Raw genomic sequence first — 20,053 nt, forward strand, 5'->3', positions numbered from 1 at the left:
TAGATATGGCCCTTGTGGCTAAAGGGATCAGGGAGTATGGAGAGAAAGCAGGTACAGGGTTCTGAGTTGGATGATCAGCCATGATCATACTGAATGGCGGTGCAGGCTCGAAGGGCCAAATGGCCTACTCCTGCACCTATTTTCTATGTTTCTATGTTTACATTAAACCCTCTTCATCGCCCTCACAAACCCCTCTCTCATCAGATTGTAACACTTGCCAGCATAAATGATGGTGGCTATTTAACTTGCCAACCACGTTTTGGATGTGGGAAGAAACTGGTGCACCAAAAGGGAGCCACAGAATCACAGGGAGAATGTACAAATTCCGCAGAGACAGAGAATGAACTAGGGTCACTGGAACGATAGGGCAGAAGCTCTACTAGCTGCACTAGCATGTCACCCTGAGGCTGGAGACAGAAATATAGCAGGAAATTACAGTATAACAGGGAAGAACTGTTACACTCTAACTACTATGCTACATACTATGATGCTACTTTCCATCTTAATTGCTTGCTGTACCTTCAAGTGAATTAAATGCGTTTGTACTCAAATAATAAAGCTATTCAAAATGACAGTATTAATTAGTCATACACACTTTAATAGTTCTCCTATTCTTCTAAAAAGTTTACATTCCCTTGTATTACTTTACATCTGCCAGCTTCCAGCCTTTGGATTTAACTAAATAACCGCCCCAGCTAGCAGAGGGAGCATTTATTCTGTCCATTTAAGGCCTTTGTATAACTTTAAATAATCTGAGACAAAAGCACCAATGGAAAATGCTGCATTGTTCAATGTTGGAATAACATTTACAGAGAATCCAAAAGATTTACTAACTGCGATAGTTGGCTTGGACGACCGTCTGGGACGATGATTGAGAAGAATATCCACAGCACCAACAACCTCAGAGTTGATTGCCACTAGCAGTGCATCTGTAGTCTAGAAAAATAAATGAAAGGTCATGCAACACGACAAGATTTATATCCAAAGCCTCAAATTTTAAAAGACCATTAGCAATATAAATACTACCACCTGACAACCCCGTTCCAAGAGAAGCTTTAGGATATCTAGATTCTCATTTTCAATTGCTATCGTTACTGCATTCCTCCCCAGCACATCCACGCAGTTTATATTTAGCTCACTGAACTTCTCATCAAGGAGTTTTTTGACCATGTAGTTGTCTCCTGAAATGTTCAAACAAAAATCATTAATGAAAATGCAAAGGCTCATTGATAATTATTGTTCAACATAACATTGGGGTAACCTTTCCAGACATGCGGTGAGACATGATATTGTCTTATGACTGATTTCTTTTGTGTACATCCATAGGAAGCATCTTTGCCCACACTGTACAGTAGAAATGACAGCATTACTACTGCACAGTAGTACCAATACCAACCACCAAAAAAAAACTACCAATGCTAACCATCATTACTTTGTGAAAATACAAGCAACCAGAGGATTTCCACATGTGTAGTTTAAATTCAGAAATTAAAAATACCACCAGCAAGTAAATCCTCTTCCACAGACTACACCACTTCCCTCTTCATCACTGCAATCAAGGGAAATCACATGAACTTATTAATAACAAATTATATGTCACTTAATAATCAATCCTGCTAACGACTAAGTACAAATTATCAGGGTAAGAGAATTTGAAGTGAGTTTTTAAATACAGTTTGTACATTTACTTGTACACTGTGCTTCACTGGATTGCTTTATATTTATATTTATTGTGTTTTTTGAAGTTTATAAAAATTGTGTTCTTTGTACTTTTTTTTTTAAATGTGACACCGGGGCCAGAGTAACAATCATTTCATTCTCCTTTACAGCAGTGTTCTGAATGGAGGTCGGTGACTGACCATGTGCCTCAGGGATCTGTTCTGGGACCCCTATACTTTGTGATTTTTATAAATGAGCTGGATGAGGAAGTGGAGGGATGGGTTAGTAAATCAGCTGATGACACAAAGGTTGGCGATGTTGTGGCTAGTGTGGAGGGCTGTCAGAGATTACAGTGGGATACCTATAGGATTCAACACTGGGCTGAGAAGTGGCAGATGGAGTTCAACCCAGATTAAGCGTGAGGTGGTTCATTTTGGTAGGTCAAATATGATGGCACAATATAGTATTAATGGTAAGACTCTTGTCAGTGTGGAGGATCAGAAGGATCTTGGGATCCGAGTCCATAGGACACTCAAAGCTGCTGCGCAGGTTGACTCCATGGTTAAGAAGGCATACAGTGCATTGGCCTTCATCAACCATGGGATTGAGTTTAAGAGCCGAGAGGTAATGTTACAACTATATAGGACCCTGGTCAGACCCCACTTGGAATACTGCACTCATTTCTAGTCACTGTGCTACAGGAAGGATGTGGAAACTATAGAAAGGATTCAAAGGAGTGTTGCCTGGATTGGGGATCATGCCTTATAAGAATAGGTTGAGTGAACTCAACCTTTTCTCCTTGGAGCAGCAGAGGATGGGAGGTGACCTGATGGAGCTGTACAAGATGATGAGTGCCACTGATCATGTGAATAGTCAGAGGCTTTTTCCCCCAAGGCTGAAATGGCTAACACAAAAGGGTACTGTTTCAAGGTGCTTGGAAGTAGGTACAGAGGAGGTGTCAAGGCTAAATTAGCTATCTATTTATTTATTTCCAATGTTGATATTATTTTCTACATAGAGGAATACAGAGTACAAGAAAGTGTATATAAGAGGCAAGAAAAGATACATTGTATCTGTTCATAATAACAATTACATTACCCTGTAGTCATATAAGTTAATCAACAGTTATATTAACTATACTAATTTATTGCAAAAGAAAAAAATCTAACCCCTACCAAGACTGAAGCTGTTCATTAAGGAGAAAAGAAGGTAAATACCTTCTTATATGATAAAAATTAATATTAGCCAACATCTGTTTAATATAACGAATGGAATGCTTTGAAAATAATTCAGAAAAGGTCCCCACAATGTTTGAAAGTCTTGACGAGATTCAGAAATTGAACAACAAATCTTCTCAAAGTCTAAAGATGACATAACGTCACATAACCATTGAGCATGAGTAGGAGGAAGAACATCTTTGCATTTAAACAAAAGTGTCCTCCTAGCTATAAGGGTGCTAAAGGCCAAAATATGTAGATCAGATGCCTTCAGCTTAACATCTTGTCCTGCAACAATACCAAAAAGGGCCGTCCGAGGGTTAGGCTGAAAATTGACTTTAAAAAGTAAGGATAAAGTTTGAAAAACTTCAAATATTTTTTGAAAATCGGGCAGGATCAAAACATATGAATTAATGAGGCTTCTCCATTATTACATCTGTCACAGTAGGGAGATATATCTGAGTAAAAATGAGATAGCTTATCCTTAGACATATGAGCTCTATGTACCACCTTAAATTGTATGAAGGAATGATCACATAGCGATGGAGTATTAACCTGTTTAAACATTTCATTCCAAGTTTCCTCAGATATCAATGTCTGTAAATTGTGTTCCCAAAGATTCTTAATTTTGTCTAAAGAAACATTCCTCATTTCCAGTAACATACCACTTTTAAATAAAGTTCATCTTCAAAAATCTAAAAAGTCTGGCAGTTTAGCCTTACCTAATTTTAGGTTTTATTACTGGGCAGTTAATATACAATACATTATGTTTTGGCTATACTATGTTAATCGTGTAGATTGTCCGGTATGGGTTTCTTTAGAAGCTAACTTTGTTAATATATTTTCTATTATTACTCTTCTTGGATCCTCACTTCCCTTATCTGTAAGTAAAGTAATGGATAATTGTTAAACATACTCTGAGGATCTGGATACAATTTAGAAAACACTTTGATTTATTGAGGTTCTCCCTTTCAAGTCCCATTTATTCTAATTTTTTAAACCCTCCATGATTGATTTAGTTTTTAAGGAATGGGACAGATTGGGTATTAATTGTTCTTGGGATCCGTTTGTTGGAGGAAACCTTTGTTCATTTGAGCAATTGTCGGCTAAATACAGTTTACCCAAACTTCACTTTTTAGATATTTACAAATTAGAGACTTCTTAAGATCTCAATTATGTACATTTCATATAAACTCAGATAAGAACTTACTAGACATAATTTTTAATTTGACACTTTTTCATAATGATTCAATATCTAAGATATATGGTATGTTACTGGAAACGATTTATTTATTTTAACACAGAAAGTAGTGAGTGGGTGGAATGGGTTGCCAGTAACAGTGGGGGAGGCAGATATGATAGAATCTTCTAAGAGGCTCCTGGATAGGTACATAGAGGCTACATAGAGGTTAGAAAAACAGAGGGCTATGGGTAACCCTAGAATATTTCTAAAGTTGGAACATGTTTGGCACAGTATTGTGGGCCAAAGGGCCTGTATTGTGCTATAGGGTTTCTATGTTTTTAAATAACAATAAAATTCTAGAATCTTGAAATGACAATTGTTACTTAGCAAGCTGGCACCAAAAACTTACCTCCATCTCTTTTGCAATTCCTCACATTATATTTTACCTAAAGGGGTTTTTAAAATAAAAAAAATGATTGAACATGCACACAGTGTGCATAAAGTGCCATTTCAGTATCTACCTCAACACCTTGTGTGCATTTTTCAATCATATTCGGCATTTCACAAAAAAAATCTCAAAAGTTATTAAAAAGCTTGCCTTTTGTTTCCTAAGTTTACCAAGAGCATGCTTTAAAAAAAAAATTTAATTGGATGCTAAGCCAGTTCAGTGATGATATCAATGTCATTTTTCTTTAAAAACACTTGATACAGAAATGTCAATCTCTCGGGATGGGGTTTAACTGTCAATGCTTCATGCCCTGTGCAAATTCTGGGTCATTAATTTGCCTGTTGTTTGCTTTCTCTTTTGACCTCTGAACAAGTACACCAGCTGAGGCCGTGACCAGTCATGGATGGAGGGGAGCATCAGATTTGACTAGCTGTATTTGTCACATGTACATCGAAACATACAGGGGAATGTGCTGTTTCGCAGCAACAACCTACACAGTCCAAGGATTGTGCCAGGGGCAGCTCACAAGAGTCACCATGCTTCTGGCACCAACATAGCACGCCCAAAACTCACCAACCCTAACCCTACTAGTATGTCTTTGAATGCAGAAGGAAACCAGAGCATCCGGGAACAACCCACGAGGTCACGGGAGAGCATACAAACTCCTTACAGACAGCAGCATTGTATTATCTTCCCGTCAAGACATTTTGGGAAGCTTTAGCACTTTAAAAAGAGAACAATAAATTAGTTTGTAGGAATTTTACCTAAAATGTGAGGCTGAAGTATTGATTTAAAAAAACGCATAGAATTCAGGAGAGAATTAGAATTTGTGCTAAAAGAACAACATGCTTAATACCATTGTTATGGATATTTTCAATGATGGTATAGACAGTTGAGAGAGAAAAAAAGAGAAAAAAAGTAGAAGAATTAGCAACAACGAAGACCTGGTCAGTATAAAGTGGGATTGTGTTAAGTGGGGTCACATTTACATTTGGTTAGTGTCAGCGTGGGAGCAGAGCTGAGACAGCTGTTCAGCTGGGGTAGCTTTACAGCCCTGGGAACATTCCACCATCCTCAAATACAGAGGGAAACAGATAAGGAGATTCTGATGTGCAGAAACATTTTAGGATACTGGGTACCTAGGGCAGTCTGCTCAATTGTACAAGATTAAACTTTGATAATTGTCAACCAGGTGATTAAGGTACTCATAAAAGCCAGCAGGACTTTGAAAGAATAAAGAAACCAGTACATATATAGAAAAGAGGTTAACCCCTCATAAATTTGCTGTAAAATATAAAGCACTATCTGCAAAGTATGCAAAGAAATTTATAAAAAATGTGCACCATGAGCATTCAGATGAAGGGTCTTAACCCAAAGCATTAACTACACATTTCCTTTACACCTGCTGCCTGACCTGCTGATTTCCAATAGCAGATTGTGTATTTTTTAAAATTCAGATACCTGCACCTGCAGTCTCTTGTATCTACCTCACAAAATGATTAGCAGCAATAACTCCAGAGATGAGCAACTGCAGAAGATCCCATGTCCCTGACTCAGAAAAGAACACAAACTGGCCAGGTTCTCCTGGAACTGTTAATACACAACTTCAAGTAGCGAGTTTTGGAATTTGTGAAATTAACTTTAAGATTTATGTAACTAAGAGTAAGTAACTAAAGAGTTGGTGAGACATTTAATTATATAGTGAATCGGAATCAGGCTTAATACCACCAGCATATGACATAAAATTCACTGTTTTTGCAGCAGCAGTTCAATGCGATATATAATAGAAAAAATATGAATTACAATAAATGTATACAGAGCCTATTAAAAGTATTCACACCCCCCCTTGGAAGTTTTCATAATTTATTGTTTTACAACATTGAAGCACAATGAATTTAATCTGGCTTTTTTGACACTGATCAACAAAAAAAAACCTCATGTCAAAGTGAAAACTACAAAGTGATCTAAATTAATTACAAATATAAAACACAAAATTATTGATTGCATAAGTATTTACACCCTTTATATGACACACCAAGTCATCACTGGTGCGGCCAATTGATTTTACAAGTCAAATAATTAGCTAAAAGGATATCTGTTTTTGGAGTCCTGTGTGTAGCAAAGGTATTTCAATTGATTGTAGTAAAAATACCCCTGTATCTGGAAGGTCCAACTGCTGATGAGTCAGTATCCTGGCAAAAACTACACCACAAAGACAAAAAAACATTCCAAGCAACTCCATGACAAGGTTATTGAAAAGCACACATCAGGAGATGGAGTCAAGAAAAATTTGTAAATCAGTGAATATCCCTTGGAGTACAGATAAGTCAATCAAAAACTGAAAGAACATGGCACAGCTGCCTAGAGCAGGCCGTCCCCAAAAACTGAGCGACTGTGCAAGAACAGAACTAGCAAGGGAGGCCACCGAGAGACCCATAACAACTCTGGAGGAGTTACAAGCTTCAGTGGCTCACATGCGAGTGACTGTGCCTACAACAATCGTTGTCCAGGTGCTTCACCAGCTGCAGCTTTATGGGAGGGTGGCAAAGAGAAAGCCACTGTTGTAAAAAAACTCACATAAAATCTCAGCTAGAGTTTGCCAGAACACAAGTGGGAGACTCTGGTCAGCTGGAAGAAGTTTCTATGGTCTGATCAGACTAAAACGCCAGGTTTGGCGTAAGCCAAACTCTGTACATCATCAAATACGCACCATCCCTACCGTGAAGCATGGTGGTGGCTGCGTCATGCTGTGGGGTTGCTTCACTGCAGCAAGGCTTGGAAAGCTTGTGAATGTAGAAGGCAAAATTAACGTGCAAGAGAACTGCAACTTGTTTTTCCAGATTTGTTTTCCAAGAAGGCAGTAACCCCAAGCACAAAGCCAAAGCTACACAGAATGGCTTAAAAACAAGAAAGTTAATGTCCTGGAGTGACCAAGTCAGAGTCCAGACCTGAATCCAATTGAGAATTTGTGGCTGGACTTGAAAAGGGCTGTTCACTCACGTCCTCCATGCAATCTGACAGAGCTTGAGCAGTTTTGTAAAGAAAGGTGAAAAATTGCAGTGTTCAGATGTACAAAGCTGATAGAGACATATTCATACAGACTCAAAGCTGTAATTGCAGCCAAAAGTGCACCTACTAAATACTCTTGAAGAGGGTGCATGTAAATGCAATCAATTATTTTATGTTTTATATTTGTAATTAATTTAGATCACTTCATAGAGATGCTTCACTCTGACACAAAAGAATCTTTTTCTGTTGATCAGTGTCAAAAAAAAAGCCAAAATAACATCCACTGTGATTCAATGTTGTAAAACAATAAAATATAAAAACTTCCAACAGGAGGTGAACGCTTTTTATATGCACTGTATGTGTATGTGTGTGTGCATTTTAATTAGTTAAATTAAATCATCTGTGCAAAAATAGAAATCAAAAGGTCATGAAGTAGTTTCCATGAGTTCATTGTCCAATCAGAAATCAGACGGCAGAGAGGAAGAAGCTGTTCCTGAATAGTTGAGTTGTTTGAAATAATTACAATGAATATAGTTTTTAGGCAAGGGCATTATCATCTATGTTTAATTGGCAACAATGATTAATTTGAAAGTCACAAAGAGTGAATTCAATAATAGTTAAGTGACCATCTGTGCATATCATCTTACAAATTTCAATGTCCTCACTAAAATAAAACTGGTTGTCGTAAAATAAAAGTATTTTGCAGCACGAAATTACTCCAAAACACCCTTAAGTACCAAAATTAAGTATTAAAGATTAGCTTTATTTGTTAAGATAGACAGTGAAATGCGGTGTTTGCGTCAAATCAGTGAGGACTGTGATGTGCAGTATGCAATTGTTACCATACTTCTGGCACCAATGCAACATACCCACAATTCACTAACACCAACCCCAACCATATGAACTTGGGAGGAAACCTCCATGGCCAGGGAGAGGACATACAAACTCCTTACAGACTGTGGCAGGAGTCAAACCCTGATCTTGCAGCTAGTGCTAAGGCCTCTCAGACAACCTTAAGTGATGATTATTCCAGCAGTGCAAAAGCCATTTCAGCTGCGTGCATATGAGGTAGCTTCTTTGAAGACATACGTACACGCATGATTTTACTTGCAACTTTAGTTTCCTGGTCCGGCCCCTTTCCATGTGTTTGTGTTTCCCTTTCTTTTATTTAAAAGCAGATATAATCCAAAAGTCTAGTGCAATGACACCAGCAACAATTGGATAGTAGAAGGTGAAACTGCAGTAAGACAGCAACACATACTTTGTATTGTCAATACTCTCCACCTGCAACTAGGACATTCTGTACTGGCCTGGAAGGCTCAATGAGCCCCCTGATGCCCTATCCCGGGGAACATGTGCCAGCGTGCAGCTCGACCGGCTATACGCCCTCCATGCAGATCTTTGCCACCCAGGGGTCACTCAGCTTTTCCATTTCGTGAAAGCCCAGAACCTGCCTTACTCCCTTGAGGAAATCAGGACGATAACCAGGGACTGCCAAGTCTGCGCTGAGTGCAAACCACACTTCTACCGTCCTGAAAAGGCACAACTTATCAAAGCCACCCACCCCTTTGAGCAACTGAGCGTCGACTTTAAGGGCCCCCTTCCTTCCACCAACCGCAATGTATACTTTAACATAATCAACGAGTACTCGCGGTTCCTCTTTGGCATCTCCTGCCCTGATATCACTGCCACATCTGTCATAAAGGCCCTGCGCCAGCTCTTCCCTCTGTTCAGATATCCCTGCTATATCCACAGCGACAGAGGGTCCTCATTTATGAGTAACGAGCTGCGCCAATACCTGCTGGCTAGGGATATTGCTACTAGTAGGACCACGAGCTATACTCCCCGAGGGAATGCACAGGTGAAGAGGGAGAATGCCATGGTGTGGAAGGCCACACTCTTACCCCTTAGGTCAAAGGGACTTCCGGTTTCTCGATGGCAGGAGGTCCTCCCCAAGGCACTCCACTCCATCCGCTGTCTGTTATGGATGTTCACGAATGCCACCCCTCATGAGCGAATCTTTTCTTTTCCCAGGAAGTTGGCCACTGGGACCACCCTACTGGTTTGGCTGATGTCCCCAGGGCCAGTGCTGCTCTGGAAACATGTGAGGAGCAATAAATACTCCCCGGTGGTTAAGAGGGTTCACCTACTTCATGCAAACCCCCAGTATGCCTATGTGGTCTTACCTGATGGGCGGGAGGACACGGTCTCCATCCACGACCTCACACCCGCAGGAGCACCAGACTCCTACCCTGAACACTCCATGGTGACTATGAACCCCGTACCCACTGATGTATATACTCATGAGACACCACACACACCAAGCCCTACACAGACACCTCACAACACTCCCATACCGGGTGCTATGCACACACGAGGGGTTACTGATGCCTAACGGGCTGGCACCTCAAGTCAGGCCGGAGCCAGCACAACCACCGTCACCAGTGCAATCACCACTGGCACTGGGGCAACCACCACCTGTGCTACGTAGATCGCAGCGACAGATTCGACCGCCTGATAGACTTGACCTGTAAATATACTTGTAAGAAACTTCACCCTGTAGGGACTCTCTTTTAAAAATTGCCCTGCTGTTGATTGCTAAACATGAACGCAACTGAGCGCTGGTCGGTCAGCAAGGTGAACCTTTTGCCGGCAAGATAGTGCCTCCAGTGCCTAATAGCTTCCACTATGGCCTGGGCTTCTCTCTCCACTGCAGAGTGCCAAATTTCAGGGCCTTGAAGGGTACGAGAGAAGAATGCTACTGGCCTGCCTGCCTGATTGAGGGTAGTAGCCAGCGCAAAATCGGAGGCGTCGCTCTCTACTTGGAAGGGAATGGTCTCGTCCACCGCATGCATTGCTGCTTTGGCAATGTCCCCTTTAAATGCAGCTGAAGGCCGCGCGGGCCTTGGCAGAGAGGGGAAATGTGGTGGAATTGACCGGGGGGGGGGGGGGGGCAGGCCTTGTCTGCTTAGTGAGGGACCCATTGGGCGTAATAAGAAAAGAAGCCCAGGCACCATTTGAGGGCTCTGAGGGTGGTGGGAAGAAGGAGTTCCAACAAGGGGCGAATATGGTCAGGGTCAGGGCCAATGACTCTGTTCTCCATGACATTCCCAAAGATAGCAAGTTGGGTGGTTCCGAACACACACTTGTCCCTGTTACAGGTAAGGTTAAGAGCTTTGGTGTCGTGATCCTGCCAGTCGTGACCACAGATGGTGATGTTATCCAGATATGGGAACATGGCCTTCAGTTGGCACTGGTCCACCATCCAGTCCATTTCCCTCTGGAAGACAGAGACACCATTCGTGACACCGAAGGGGATGCGCAGGAAGTGATAGAGCCTGCCACCCGCCTCGAAGGCGGTGTAGGGGCAGTCCTCCAGGCAGATGGGGAGCTGGTGGTAAGTGGATTTCAGGTCTATGGTCGAGTACACCTTGTACGGAGCTATCTGATTGACCATATCCGCGACGCGGGGTAGGGGGTACGCGTCAAGCTGCATGAACCTAATGATGGTCTGGCTATAGTCCAAGACCATCCTATTTTTCTGCCCGGTCCGAACAACGACCACCTGGGCCCTCCAAGGACTTGTGCTTGGCTTAATGATCCCCTCCCTGAGCAGCCACTGCACCTCTGACTGAATGAAGGCTCTGTCTCCCACGCTGTACCTCCTGCTTTTAGTTGCCATAGGTTTACAGTCGGGGGTCAGGTTGGTGAACAGCGGTGGGGGAGGGATCTTGAGGGTGGAGAGGCCGCAAGTGGTTCCTGTAGCGCGGCTGTTGGCATGGTATTGGGTGAGATGAGCGGGTTGGTGTGTGTGTGCGGTCAGTAGTGGGGTATGTGACAAATTCCCACAGAACTGGGGATTTCTGACAGTGATTGGTGGGAGGGGCCCGTCATAATCCATTGTCACACTTTTCAGGTGGCTCTGGAAGTCGAACCCCAATAGCACAGGCGCACACAGTTGAGGCATGACCAGTAAGACAAAGTTCTGATATTCTGTGCCCTGCACCACTAGTGTCGCTACACAACCCCCCCAGATATCTGTTGTATGCGACCCAGAAGCCATGGCGACCCTCTAGCTTACCGGCCATGTCACGATTCTGCAGCGTTCCACCGTGTCCGGGTGAATGAAACTCTCAGTGCTGCCCGTGTCAAACAGGCAACTAGTCCTGTGCCCCTCCACCAGGATGTCCATCATTGCCCTTGCGAGCTGGTGTGGAGCGTTTTGGTCAAGGGTCACGGAGGCCAGATTTGAATCACCGTCTTGATCTGGCGTGGTGGGGTGCCCGGTAAGCACCCGTGGGTCGTAGGCAGTGTGAGGTGGCGCCGACCAAGATGGCCGCCCCCATGCCTTGCACGCGGCAGGCAGGCAAGATGGCCGCCCCCATACCTTACACGCGGCGCTGCTCGACCCCACTCGCAGTTTGGACTTACAGACCTTGACGAAGTGGCCCTTCTTTCCGCAGCTGGAGCAGGTAGCTTCTCGGGCCGGGCAGCATTTTCGGGGGTGCTTCTCGAGTCCGCAGAAGTAACACTGTGTGGACTTGCTACTGGCAGCAGCTGTGGTTGACTTGCTGGCGGGTTGCGGGGTCTGCAGCATCCATGAGGCCGGCGGGAGATTGCGCGCCTGGAGAGCATCAGCATTGTGCAGAGCGGCCTCCAGCATGTCAGCCAGCCCAATCACCGAACGTAAGGTAAGATCGGCATGTTCCAGCAGCCGCTGGCGCACATACACCGACCTGATCCCCATGACGAAGGCGTCTCGTACCAGGAGCTTCACATGCTGTTCTGCCGTCAGCCTGCCGCAATTGCAGACCTGCAAGAGTGTCTGTAGGGCCCGGACAAACTCAGCACTTGACTCTCCTGCCCGTTGCTGACGTGTCACTAAGCGATGTCTTGCGTAGACAGAGTTCAACAGCCGCAGGTACTGTCTTTTGAGGGCGTTCATCGCGCCCCGGTAGCTCGGTTGGTCCCTGATCATAGAGTAGACCCGTGGACTGACCCTGGAGAGGAGAACTCCGCACATCATGGCAGGCTCGGTCACTTGAATCTCCTCCAGGTACAATTCGAAGCATGCTAGCCAGAGTTCAAAAGCGTTGCCGGCTTCCTGAGATTGAGGGTCGAGATCCAATCTGTCAGGTTGTAAAATGCTCTCCATGTTTTAAAATCGCTGTTAATAAAATTGATGCACCATCAATAACTCTAGGAGACTGGAAGTGAACAATAGGCTTTTATTAACAGCGAAAGGGGGGCACGACCATATTGAAGACTGAGGGAGCAGCAGTGCCCCAATCACCTTTATCCAGGGGTCTGTGGGAGGAGCCACAGAAGAAGTCAGCAAAGGGGCGTGTCCAGACAGGTATACATAGTTTACCATAAATACAGCACAAAAAAATTCTGAAAAGTTCAAGTTCAAAGATCAAACTAAACTTATCACTGTACGGATACGTCACTGAGATTCATTTTCGGGCAGGCATTCACAGTAGAGACTAAGAAATACAATGCAATCAATTAAAATCTACACACAAAGACAGGCAAACAACCAATATGCAAAAGACAAACTGCGCAAATACAAAAAAAGTAATAATAATAACTAACACTGAAAACACGAGTTGCAAAATCCTTGAAAGTAAGCCCATAGATTATGGAATCAGCTCCAAAAATGCAAATGCAGACATGATAAGCATTCCCAAGAATAACTGCACTGTCTTCCCTTTATAATTGTAATAAAATCTATTCATGCAACAGTTGGAAACTCTGATAGGACATTATTAATGAGAAAAATAAATAGACACTGGAAATCTGAAAGTGCCAGTTGGAATAGCACAATGGTTTCATGTTGATGGCTTTTCATCAGACATGGCAGGTATCAAAATGGCTTAAACTACACAGCAGGGGAAGAGGTAGAGGGAACATTAAATATAAAAAATTCACCACAGGAAGAGACCTTTTCACTCTCACCATGTGTGTTTTGACAATGCCAAATCCCATCTCCATCTGCATTAATCCCATCTGCCTGCACATGGTCTGTGTCTTTCTATTCCCTGTCTGTCCAACTGCCTATCTCAAGTGTTGCTTAAACAGTGCTCTCATATCTGCTTCATACCCAGCAGCAGCTCATTCTCAGCACCTACCATTCTCGGTGCCAGAAAATCTCCTGTAAACTGCTTCCCTTAAACCAATGCTCGCTAGTGCATGACATTTCCACCCTGAGAAGACCATGACTATGTGAAGGGAATGCCTGTGATCGATCAGCTGGAGAATGAATGATATAAGTGGTGGTGAGAGGAGGATGGTGAACACTTGATAAACATTTCTAATCCACGGTAGTCTGGGTAGTCTGTCAGCAAGTCAGTAAAATGGAAACAGTAATGTCAGGGAGATGAAGCAGGTACACTCGCTGTTAGTGATCGACAAATAAGGAGATACAAGCAATAATTAATGGACAGTGAGGAAATGAGAAAATAATTTATCACTTTGAAATGTTTAAAACAAGCCTTTATCAGGTCTGTGAGGATTTCAAAGTGTACCATCCAATGTCACATGTTCTCACAACCACGCTGGCGCCAAGCTGGTGTGAGACAGTTCCAGTGTAAACATCGCACTGCTCTTGGATTGTAAACAATCTTTTGCTGCTTCGTGTGCCAATAACGATAATCGTTATGTATCTTTTCATCATGAGTAAAGTTTTTTAAAAAATCAAAGGGGGGAGGCCACTGCATGCCACATATCAACAAATTTTTTTGTTCGCCATCTTGGGCACACATGGCAGACGTTTGCCACTCCTGCCTTAGACACCTCCTGTACGTCATAAAAGTGGCCACTCACTGCATGTTCATAGTCTTCTGCTGCTGTCGCCCACTACTTCAAGTTATGATGTGTTATGCATTCAGAGATGCTCTTCTGCACAGCACTCTTGTAATACATGGTTACTGAAGTTACTGTCACCTTCCCGTCAGCTTGAATCAGTCTGACCATTGTCCTCTGACCTCTCTCACTAACAAGGCATTTTCAACCACAGAACTGCCGTTCACTGGATTTTTTTTTTTGTTTTTTTCACACCATTTGCTGTAAACTCTAGGGAAGGAATTCCCGACTTATTTTTAATCCCTCAGACCAATACCATTAAGCAAGGCGTCTGTGGACCCCTAGTTGGGAACCCCTGCTCTGGAGACTGTTGTGTGTGAAAATCCCAGGAGATCATAGCTTCTGCGATTCCCAAACCATCCTGTCTGGCACCAATAATAACTCCACAGTCCAAGTCACTTTGATCACATTTCATTCCTATTCAGATGTTTGGTCTGAACATCAACTGAACCTCTTGACCATGTCTGCAGGCTTTTAAGTACTCAAAGTGGCCACTGAGTGTCTATCGCTGTTCCTTCACCCACAATCTCTAACCAGAGTCTCTGATCACACAACTCAGCAAGTGTCAACCCAAGACCTCCTGGTCTGGTCACTCTTACCCTCCTGAAGCTGCTATTGTTGTCTCCAATATCGAAGACAATGCTCCTCGCAATGAGGCTGAACAGCTCCAACAGTCACAATTCCGGCAAAAATATGTTACGGTCAGAAACTGTACAACATCCCGATAGTTTTAGTGCAGCCCAACATGCCAAAGTGGTGACCTATAAAAAGCATTGTCCAATATCTAAGCCATTAACCACTCTCCCCCTACAGCAGATAATCACATTTCCATTTTCTCTTTTTTTATTTCAGATTTCCAGGACTCCCAGTTTTAATTGTTAAAAGCTACATAAATGGGAAAGCAAATTTACAATCCTTATAAAAATAAGACTATGTGTAATTCACTCTGTTAAATTGTCATATTCAGTGCATTTTGACACATCAAATAGTCATAATTTAATGCTTTCCTTATGAAATTAAATCTGGCAGCTATCAATGGCAATTTTGAAAAAGATAATTCCCTTGTTTCAGATTAGTTCAGCTAATTCATGATGCCTTCTGAATCTTTCATGAGTATTGCTTTCTCAATATTCACTGAAATCCATCAGATACCCTACACTGTTTAGAACAGGGGTTCCCAACCTTTTTATGCCATATCAAGCTAGGGGTCCCCAGGTTGGGAATCCCTGGTTTAGAAATATCTCAAGTTTGCTGTAGTGGATGTACACCATCAACAATGTACCGCTGTTGAATAAAACTTATTTTTGAAACAACTATTTGAAATATTACAGAATCGCATTTTGCTGCTGGCAGCACACACACACTGGAATTCAGTTCTGGTATTCAAAGGATCCCAGATCCTTGCACACTAGATGTAGCATTAACAAACTATCAGAGACTGCAATAAGTCATTAAGGGAGGATGTGGAGTTTCAAAGCAAATGCAAGTTTTCTCCATTGCTAATTTTCCATTGATCAAAAAGTTGCAAAGACAAAAGCTAACATTCCACAGGCCCATTGACTGGTGAGCCAATGAAATAACATCTGCCGTATGCAAATGAATATGAATTGAGAACATCACCAGGATTATGCCACTTCATTGAGGCAGAAGTCAGTTGTCAAATCAGTTCAAGCTAGCTTTAGATGTGTGCACCTGTGTGGTTGTTAGGCTACACCATGCTTAGAAGCAAACAGTTTTTAAATAGCATCAGTTGCACGTGCTTGTAATCAAAAATCAGCAATTTTTGTAACTGAGAGTAGTAAGACGATTCAGACCGTTTTGCTCACTGTGGTTTCAAGCATTCAGGCTTGGGAGTGCAAATAAAAAGATTTCACCACCGCAACAAGTTAGAAACTACAAAGAATTTGAAGCTATCAACTATCACCAATCATCTTAAATTTTCATTTCAGTTACAAAGGGGATAAAGATTTGGAGGATGCAATCATCAACAGTGTTGTATGAGGCAATCCATTAACTGCACAACGTGTGGGCACTGAACTTGTTCCTTTACAGTCAAAAGAACATTACACAGATGATTTCATCTGTCGATAAGTATATGGAACGAATAGAGTTTTATAGAATTGCAATATTATTGGTAATGTTTTAATTTGTTGTGTACTTCACTTAAAGATATAATTTGTTATTCAGTTTGTTTTTTTAAAATACATTTTTAACTATTTTCATGCAGTTTAGTTAAATGGACCAAAATGCACTGGTCCCAAAGAGAAAGAAAGCAAATAAAAAAGGAAAATATAGTGCTGTAGTGTACTTGGGTACATTGTCCATTCAGAAATCTGATGGCGGAGGAAAGACGCTGTTTGTGAAATGTGAGCATGTATCTTAAGGCTCCTGTACCTCCTTGATAGTAGCAATGAGAGGAGAACACGTTATGTCCAAGATGATGGGGGTCCTTAATGATGGATGCTGCCACTCTGAGCCATTGCCTTTTGAAGATGTCCTTGATGCTGGGGAGGCGAGTGCCCATGATGAAGCTGGCTGAGTTTACAACTTTCCACAGCATTTTCCAATCCAGTCCAGTGGCTCCTCTATACCAGATGGTGGGATACCAAACAAGTTGGAATGCGCTCCAAAGAACATCTGTTCAAATTTGCAAGCATCATTGTGCATGCCAACCCTCTCCAAATTCCTAATGCAATATATTCGCTGTCGTGCCTTCTTTGTAATTGCATCAATATGTTGGACCCAGGATAGACCTTCAGAAATGCTGACACACAGGAACTTGAAACTGCTCACTTTTACCATTGCTGACCCCTTGATGAAGAGTGGTGTGTGTTCCCTCAACTTCCTGAAGTGCACAATCAATCCCTTGGTCTTACTAACAATGAATGCAAGGTCATTGTTGCGACACCCCTCAACCAGCTGATCTACTTCACTCCTGTATGCCTCCTTGTCACCATCTGAAATTCTGCCAACAATAGTTGTGTCATCAACAAATTTATAGATGGTGTTTGAGATGTGCCTAACCACATATTCATTGGTATACAGAGAGTACAGCAGCGGGCTTATCATGCATCCTTGAGGTGCACCAGTGTTGATTGTCAGTGAGAAAGAGACATTATTTCTGAACCATACTGACTGTGGTTTCCTGATGAAGAAGTCTCAGATCTGGTTGCAGAGGAAGGTACAGAGGCCCAGGTTTTGGAGCTTGTTAATTAGAACTGAGGGCATACTTGCGTTGAACAGTGAGCTGTAATCAGTAAACAGCAGCCTGATGTAGGTATTGCGATTGTATAGGTGGTCCAAGGCTGAGTGGAGAATCAGTAAGATTGCAGATACTGAAGAACATTGTGGTAATAGGCAAATTACAGTGGGTCTAGGAGGTCCTTGCTCAGGCTTGAGTTGATTTGAGATGACCAACTTCTGCAAGCACTTCACCGCAATAAATGTGAGCGCAAGTTGAGTGATAGTCATTGAGGCAGCTCACCCTACTCTTCCTGTGCTCTGTTATGATTGCCAACCTTTTTGATTGAGGTAGGAAACTCCGACAGCTGCAGTGAGAGACTGAAGATGTCCTTGAGCAACCACAATCAAACCTTAGCACAGGTTTTCAGTGTCCCACCAGATACACCACTGGGGACTGACGCCTTGTGAGGGTTCACCCTCTTGAAAGATGTCCTGATGTCAGCCACCAAGACTGAGATCACAGGATTACCAGGTGTTGCAAGGATTCATGCAGGTGTAGTTTTATTCTCCCTTCCAAAGCGTACATAAAAGGCGCTGAGCTCATCTGGGTGTGAAACATCACAGCCATTCATTATGTTAGGTTTCACCCTGTAAGAAGTAATGGCCTGCAAGCCCTGTCAGAGCTGACATGCATCCGAATTCATCTCTAAATTCAGTCAGTTTTGTTTTTTTTACTCTTAAAGTTATTCCTGGACTTCTTGTATAGTTCTGGACCACTGATCTTTAATGCCTCAGACCTAGTCCTCAGTAGATAGCGAATCTATTGGTTCATCCACAAACAAGAGAAAATTTGCAGATGCTGAAAATCCATGTAACACACACAAAACACTGGAGGAATTCAGCAGGCCAGGCAACATCTATGGAAAACGTGTACTCTTTTCCATAGATGCTGCCTGGCCTGCTGAGTTCCTTGAGCATTTTGTGCATATCTCCTGGTTCATCCATTGTTTTTAGTTTGGGTATGTCTGGTGTGTTCTCAGAGGCACTCACTTATCTATATAGGTCTTGAAGTCGGTGAGAACTGTGGCATATTCACTCAGATTGGAAGACAAGTCCCTGAATATTGTCTAGTCTGCTGACTCAAAAGCAGTTCTGTAAGCTCCACTTGACCATATGTCCTCACCACTGCAGTCTTTAGACTCTGCCTGTGCAGTAGGAGTACAGTGCAACCAGGAGTCTAGCCTCTCCTCAATCATATTCATCTTTCCAACCTCTCTCATTTCCGTTAACTCTCAAATAACCCTTTCACTCCCCCCACTATCTCAACAGCTCTCAAACACCATGCCCAACTCAAACCCTACCCCTCTCCACCCCTTTACCCAGCTCCCCAAGCGGTTGATACCCCAGACCCCCTCATTCCCACCCCTTCACACTCTCCCAACCCCACATTCCCACCCGTCATCCCTGTCACCCTCTTCTCACACACCCGCACCTCCCACTCCCACTCCCACCCCCTGCCCGGACAGCAGTACAATGACCTTTCTCGCACGCCAGCAGGAAGAGCTTCTCATCCATGGTTGTCTCCTCCTTGACTTCGCGCACGTCTTTTAAGGTGAGGAATCTGTGGGGGGAGGAGGAGGAGGAGGAGGCGACGGCCTCGGTACGCCGGTACAGGCTGGCCATGGCGAGCGGAGCCGCCGGCTCACAGCGGCAGGAAACGGGCGAGCACCGCTCCCGGCCCTTGCACCTGACACCCCGCCTCTGCACTGATCGCATTCAGCGCCCTTCAGTCCTTCGGCTCAGTCGCAGCAGCGAAACAGCGCAAGTACAGTTCTTCCCTTATCAGACCAAACGGTGACGGATTCACTGCATTGTGCGCATGAGCATTATGACCACCCTTCCTCCTGTCGTTAGATTTCTTTTCATCTCTTATTTTATCTTTCCGTTTCTTCATTTCTTCTTTCTTTAACTTAATCATACCTCTCTTTATTATCTTTTCCCCTCCCTCTTCTCTCTTTCACCGTATTATTCCTCTCCGCTTTTCTTACACGTTCTTTTTTTCTGCCTCTTTATTTCTCCCCAGACTTTATTCTGTCCCTCCCTCACTCACTGTGTTCTTATTTTTCTCCGCAATGTTTCTCTCTTATTTATTCCCTCCTCATCTATGCATCAAAATTCTACCGACACCCCAAAGATTTGGCTGGAATTACTGAAATAGTCAAACTGTTCCCATCATTGTTGTTTTCTATCAGAAATGAACCCTTCATTTCCTTTAAATCCTCGCCAACATTTTCTTCATGTTGGCATGAAGAAAACATCTTGAAATGGGGGTACTAGAGTTGGGGAATCTGAGCCAAAGTCAGGCTTATTATCTCCAATATATGTCATGAAATGCTTTGCTTTGTGCCATTGCAACACATAAATTGTATTAAGAAATACATATATAAAGATAAATAGGTAATACAAAAAGAGAGAAACTAGCGATAAACA

General features: G+C 42.9%; 1 protein-coding gene across 3 annotated transcripts in view; it reads right to left on the bottom strand.

Annotated features, from left to right (window-relative positions):
* The window catches only part of trpc1 (transient receptor potential cation channel, subfamily C, member 1), a 78,932-nt gene extending 59,497 nt beyond the window's left edge, over positions 1–19,435 (bottom strand). The window contains exons 1-3 of one of the 3 annotated variants that reach the window (XM_059993570.1): positions 19,102–19,435; positions 1,030–1,181; positions 835–936 (exon numbers count right to left, since the gene is read on the bottom strand). In XM_059993570.1, coding sequence (XP_059849553.1) covers positions 835–936; positions 1,030–1,181; positions 19,102–19,339 — 492 coding nt within the window. In that variant the 5' untranslated portion in view covers positions 19,340–19,435. Of the gene's footprint in view, positions 1–834; positions 937–1,026; positions 1,182–1,498; positions 5,210–19,101 lie in introns of those variants that run through there. The other 2 variants (XM_059993561.1, XM_059993578.1) reach the window with 2 other exon arrangements.
* Positions 19,436–20,053: the final 618 nt, after the last annotated feature.

The sequence above is a fragment of the Hypanus sabinus genome, chromosome 2 (assembly GCF_030144855.1).
Source record: "Hypanus sabinus isolate sHypSab1 chromosome 2, sHypSab1.hap1, whole genome shotgun sequence".
NCBI lineage: Eukaryota > Metazoa > Chordata > Chondrichthyes > Myliobatiformes > Dasyatidae > Hypanus > Hypanus sabinus.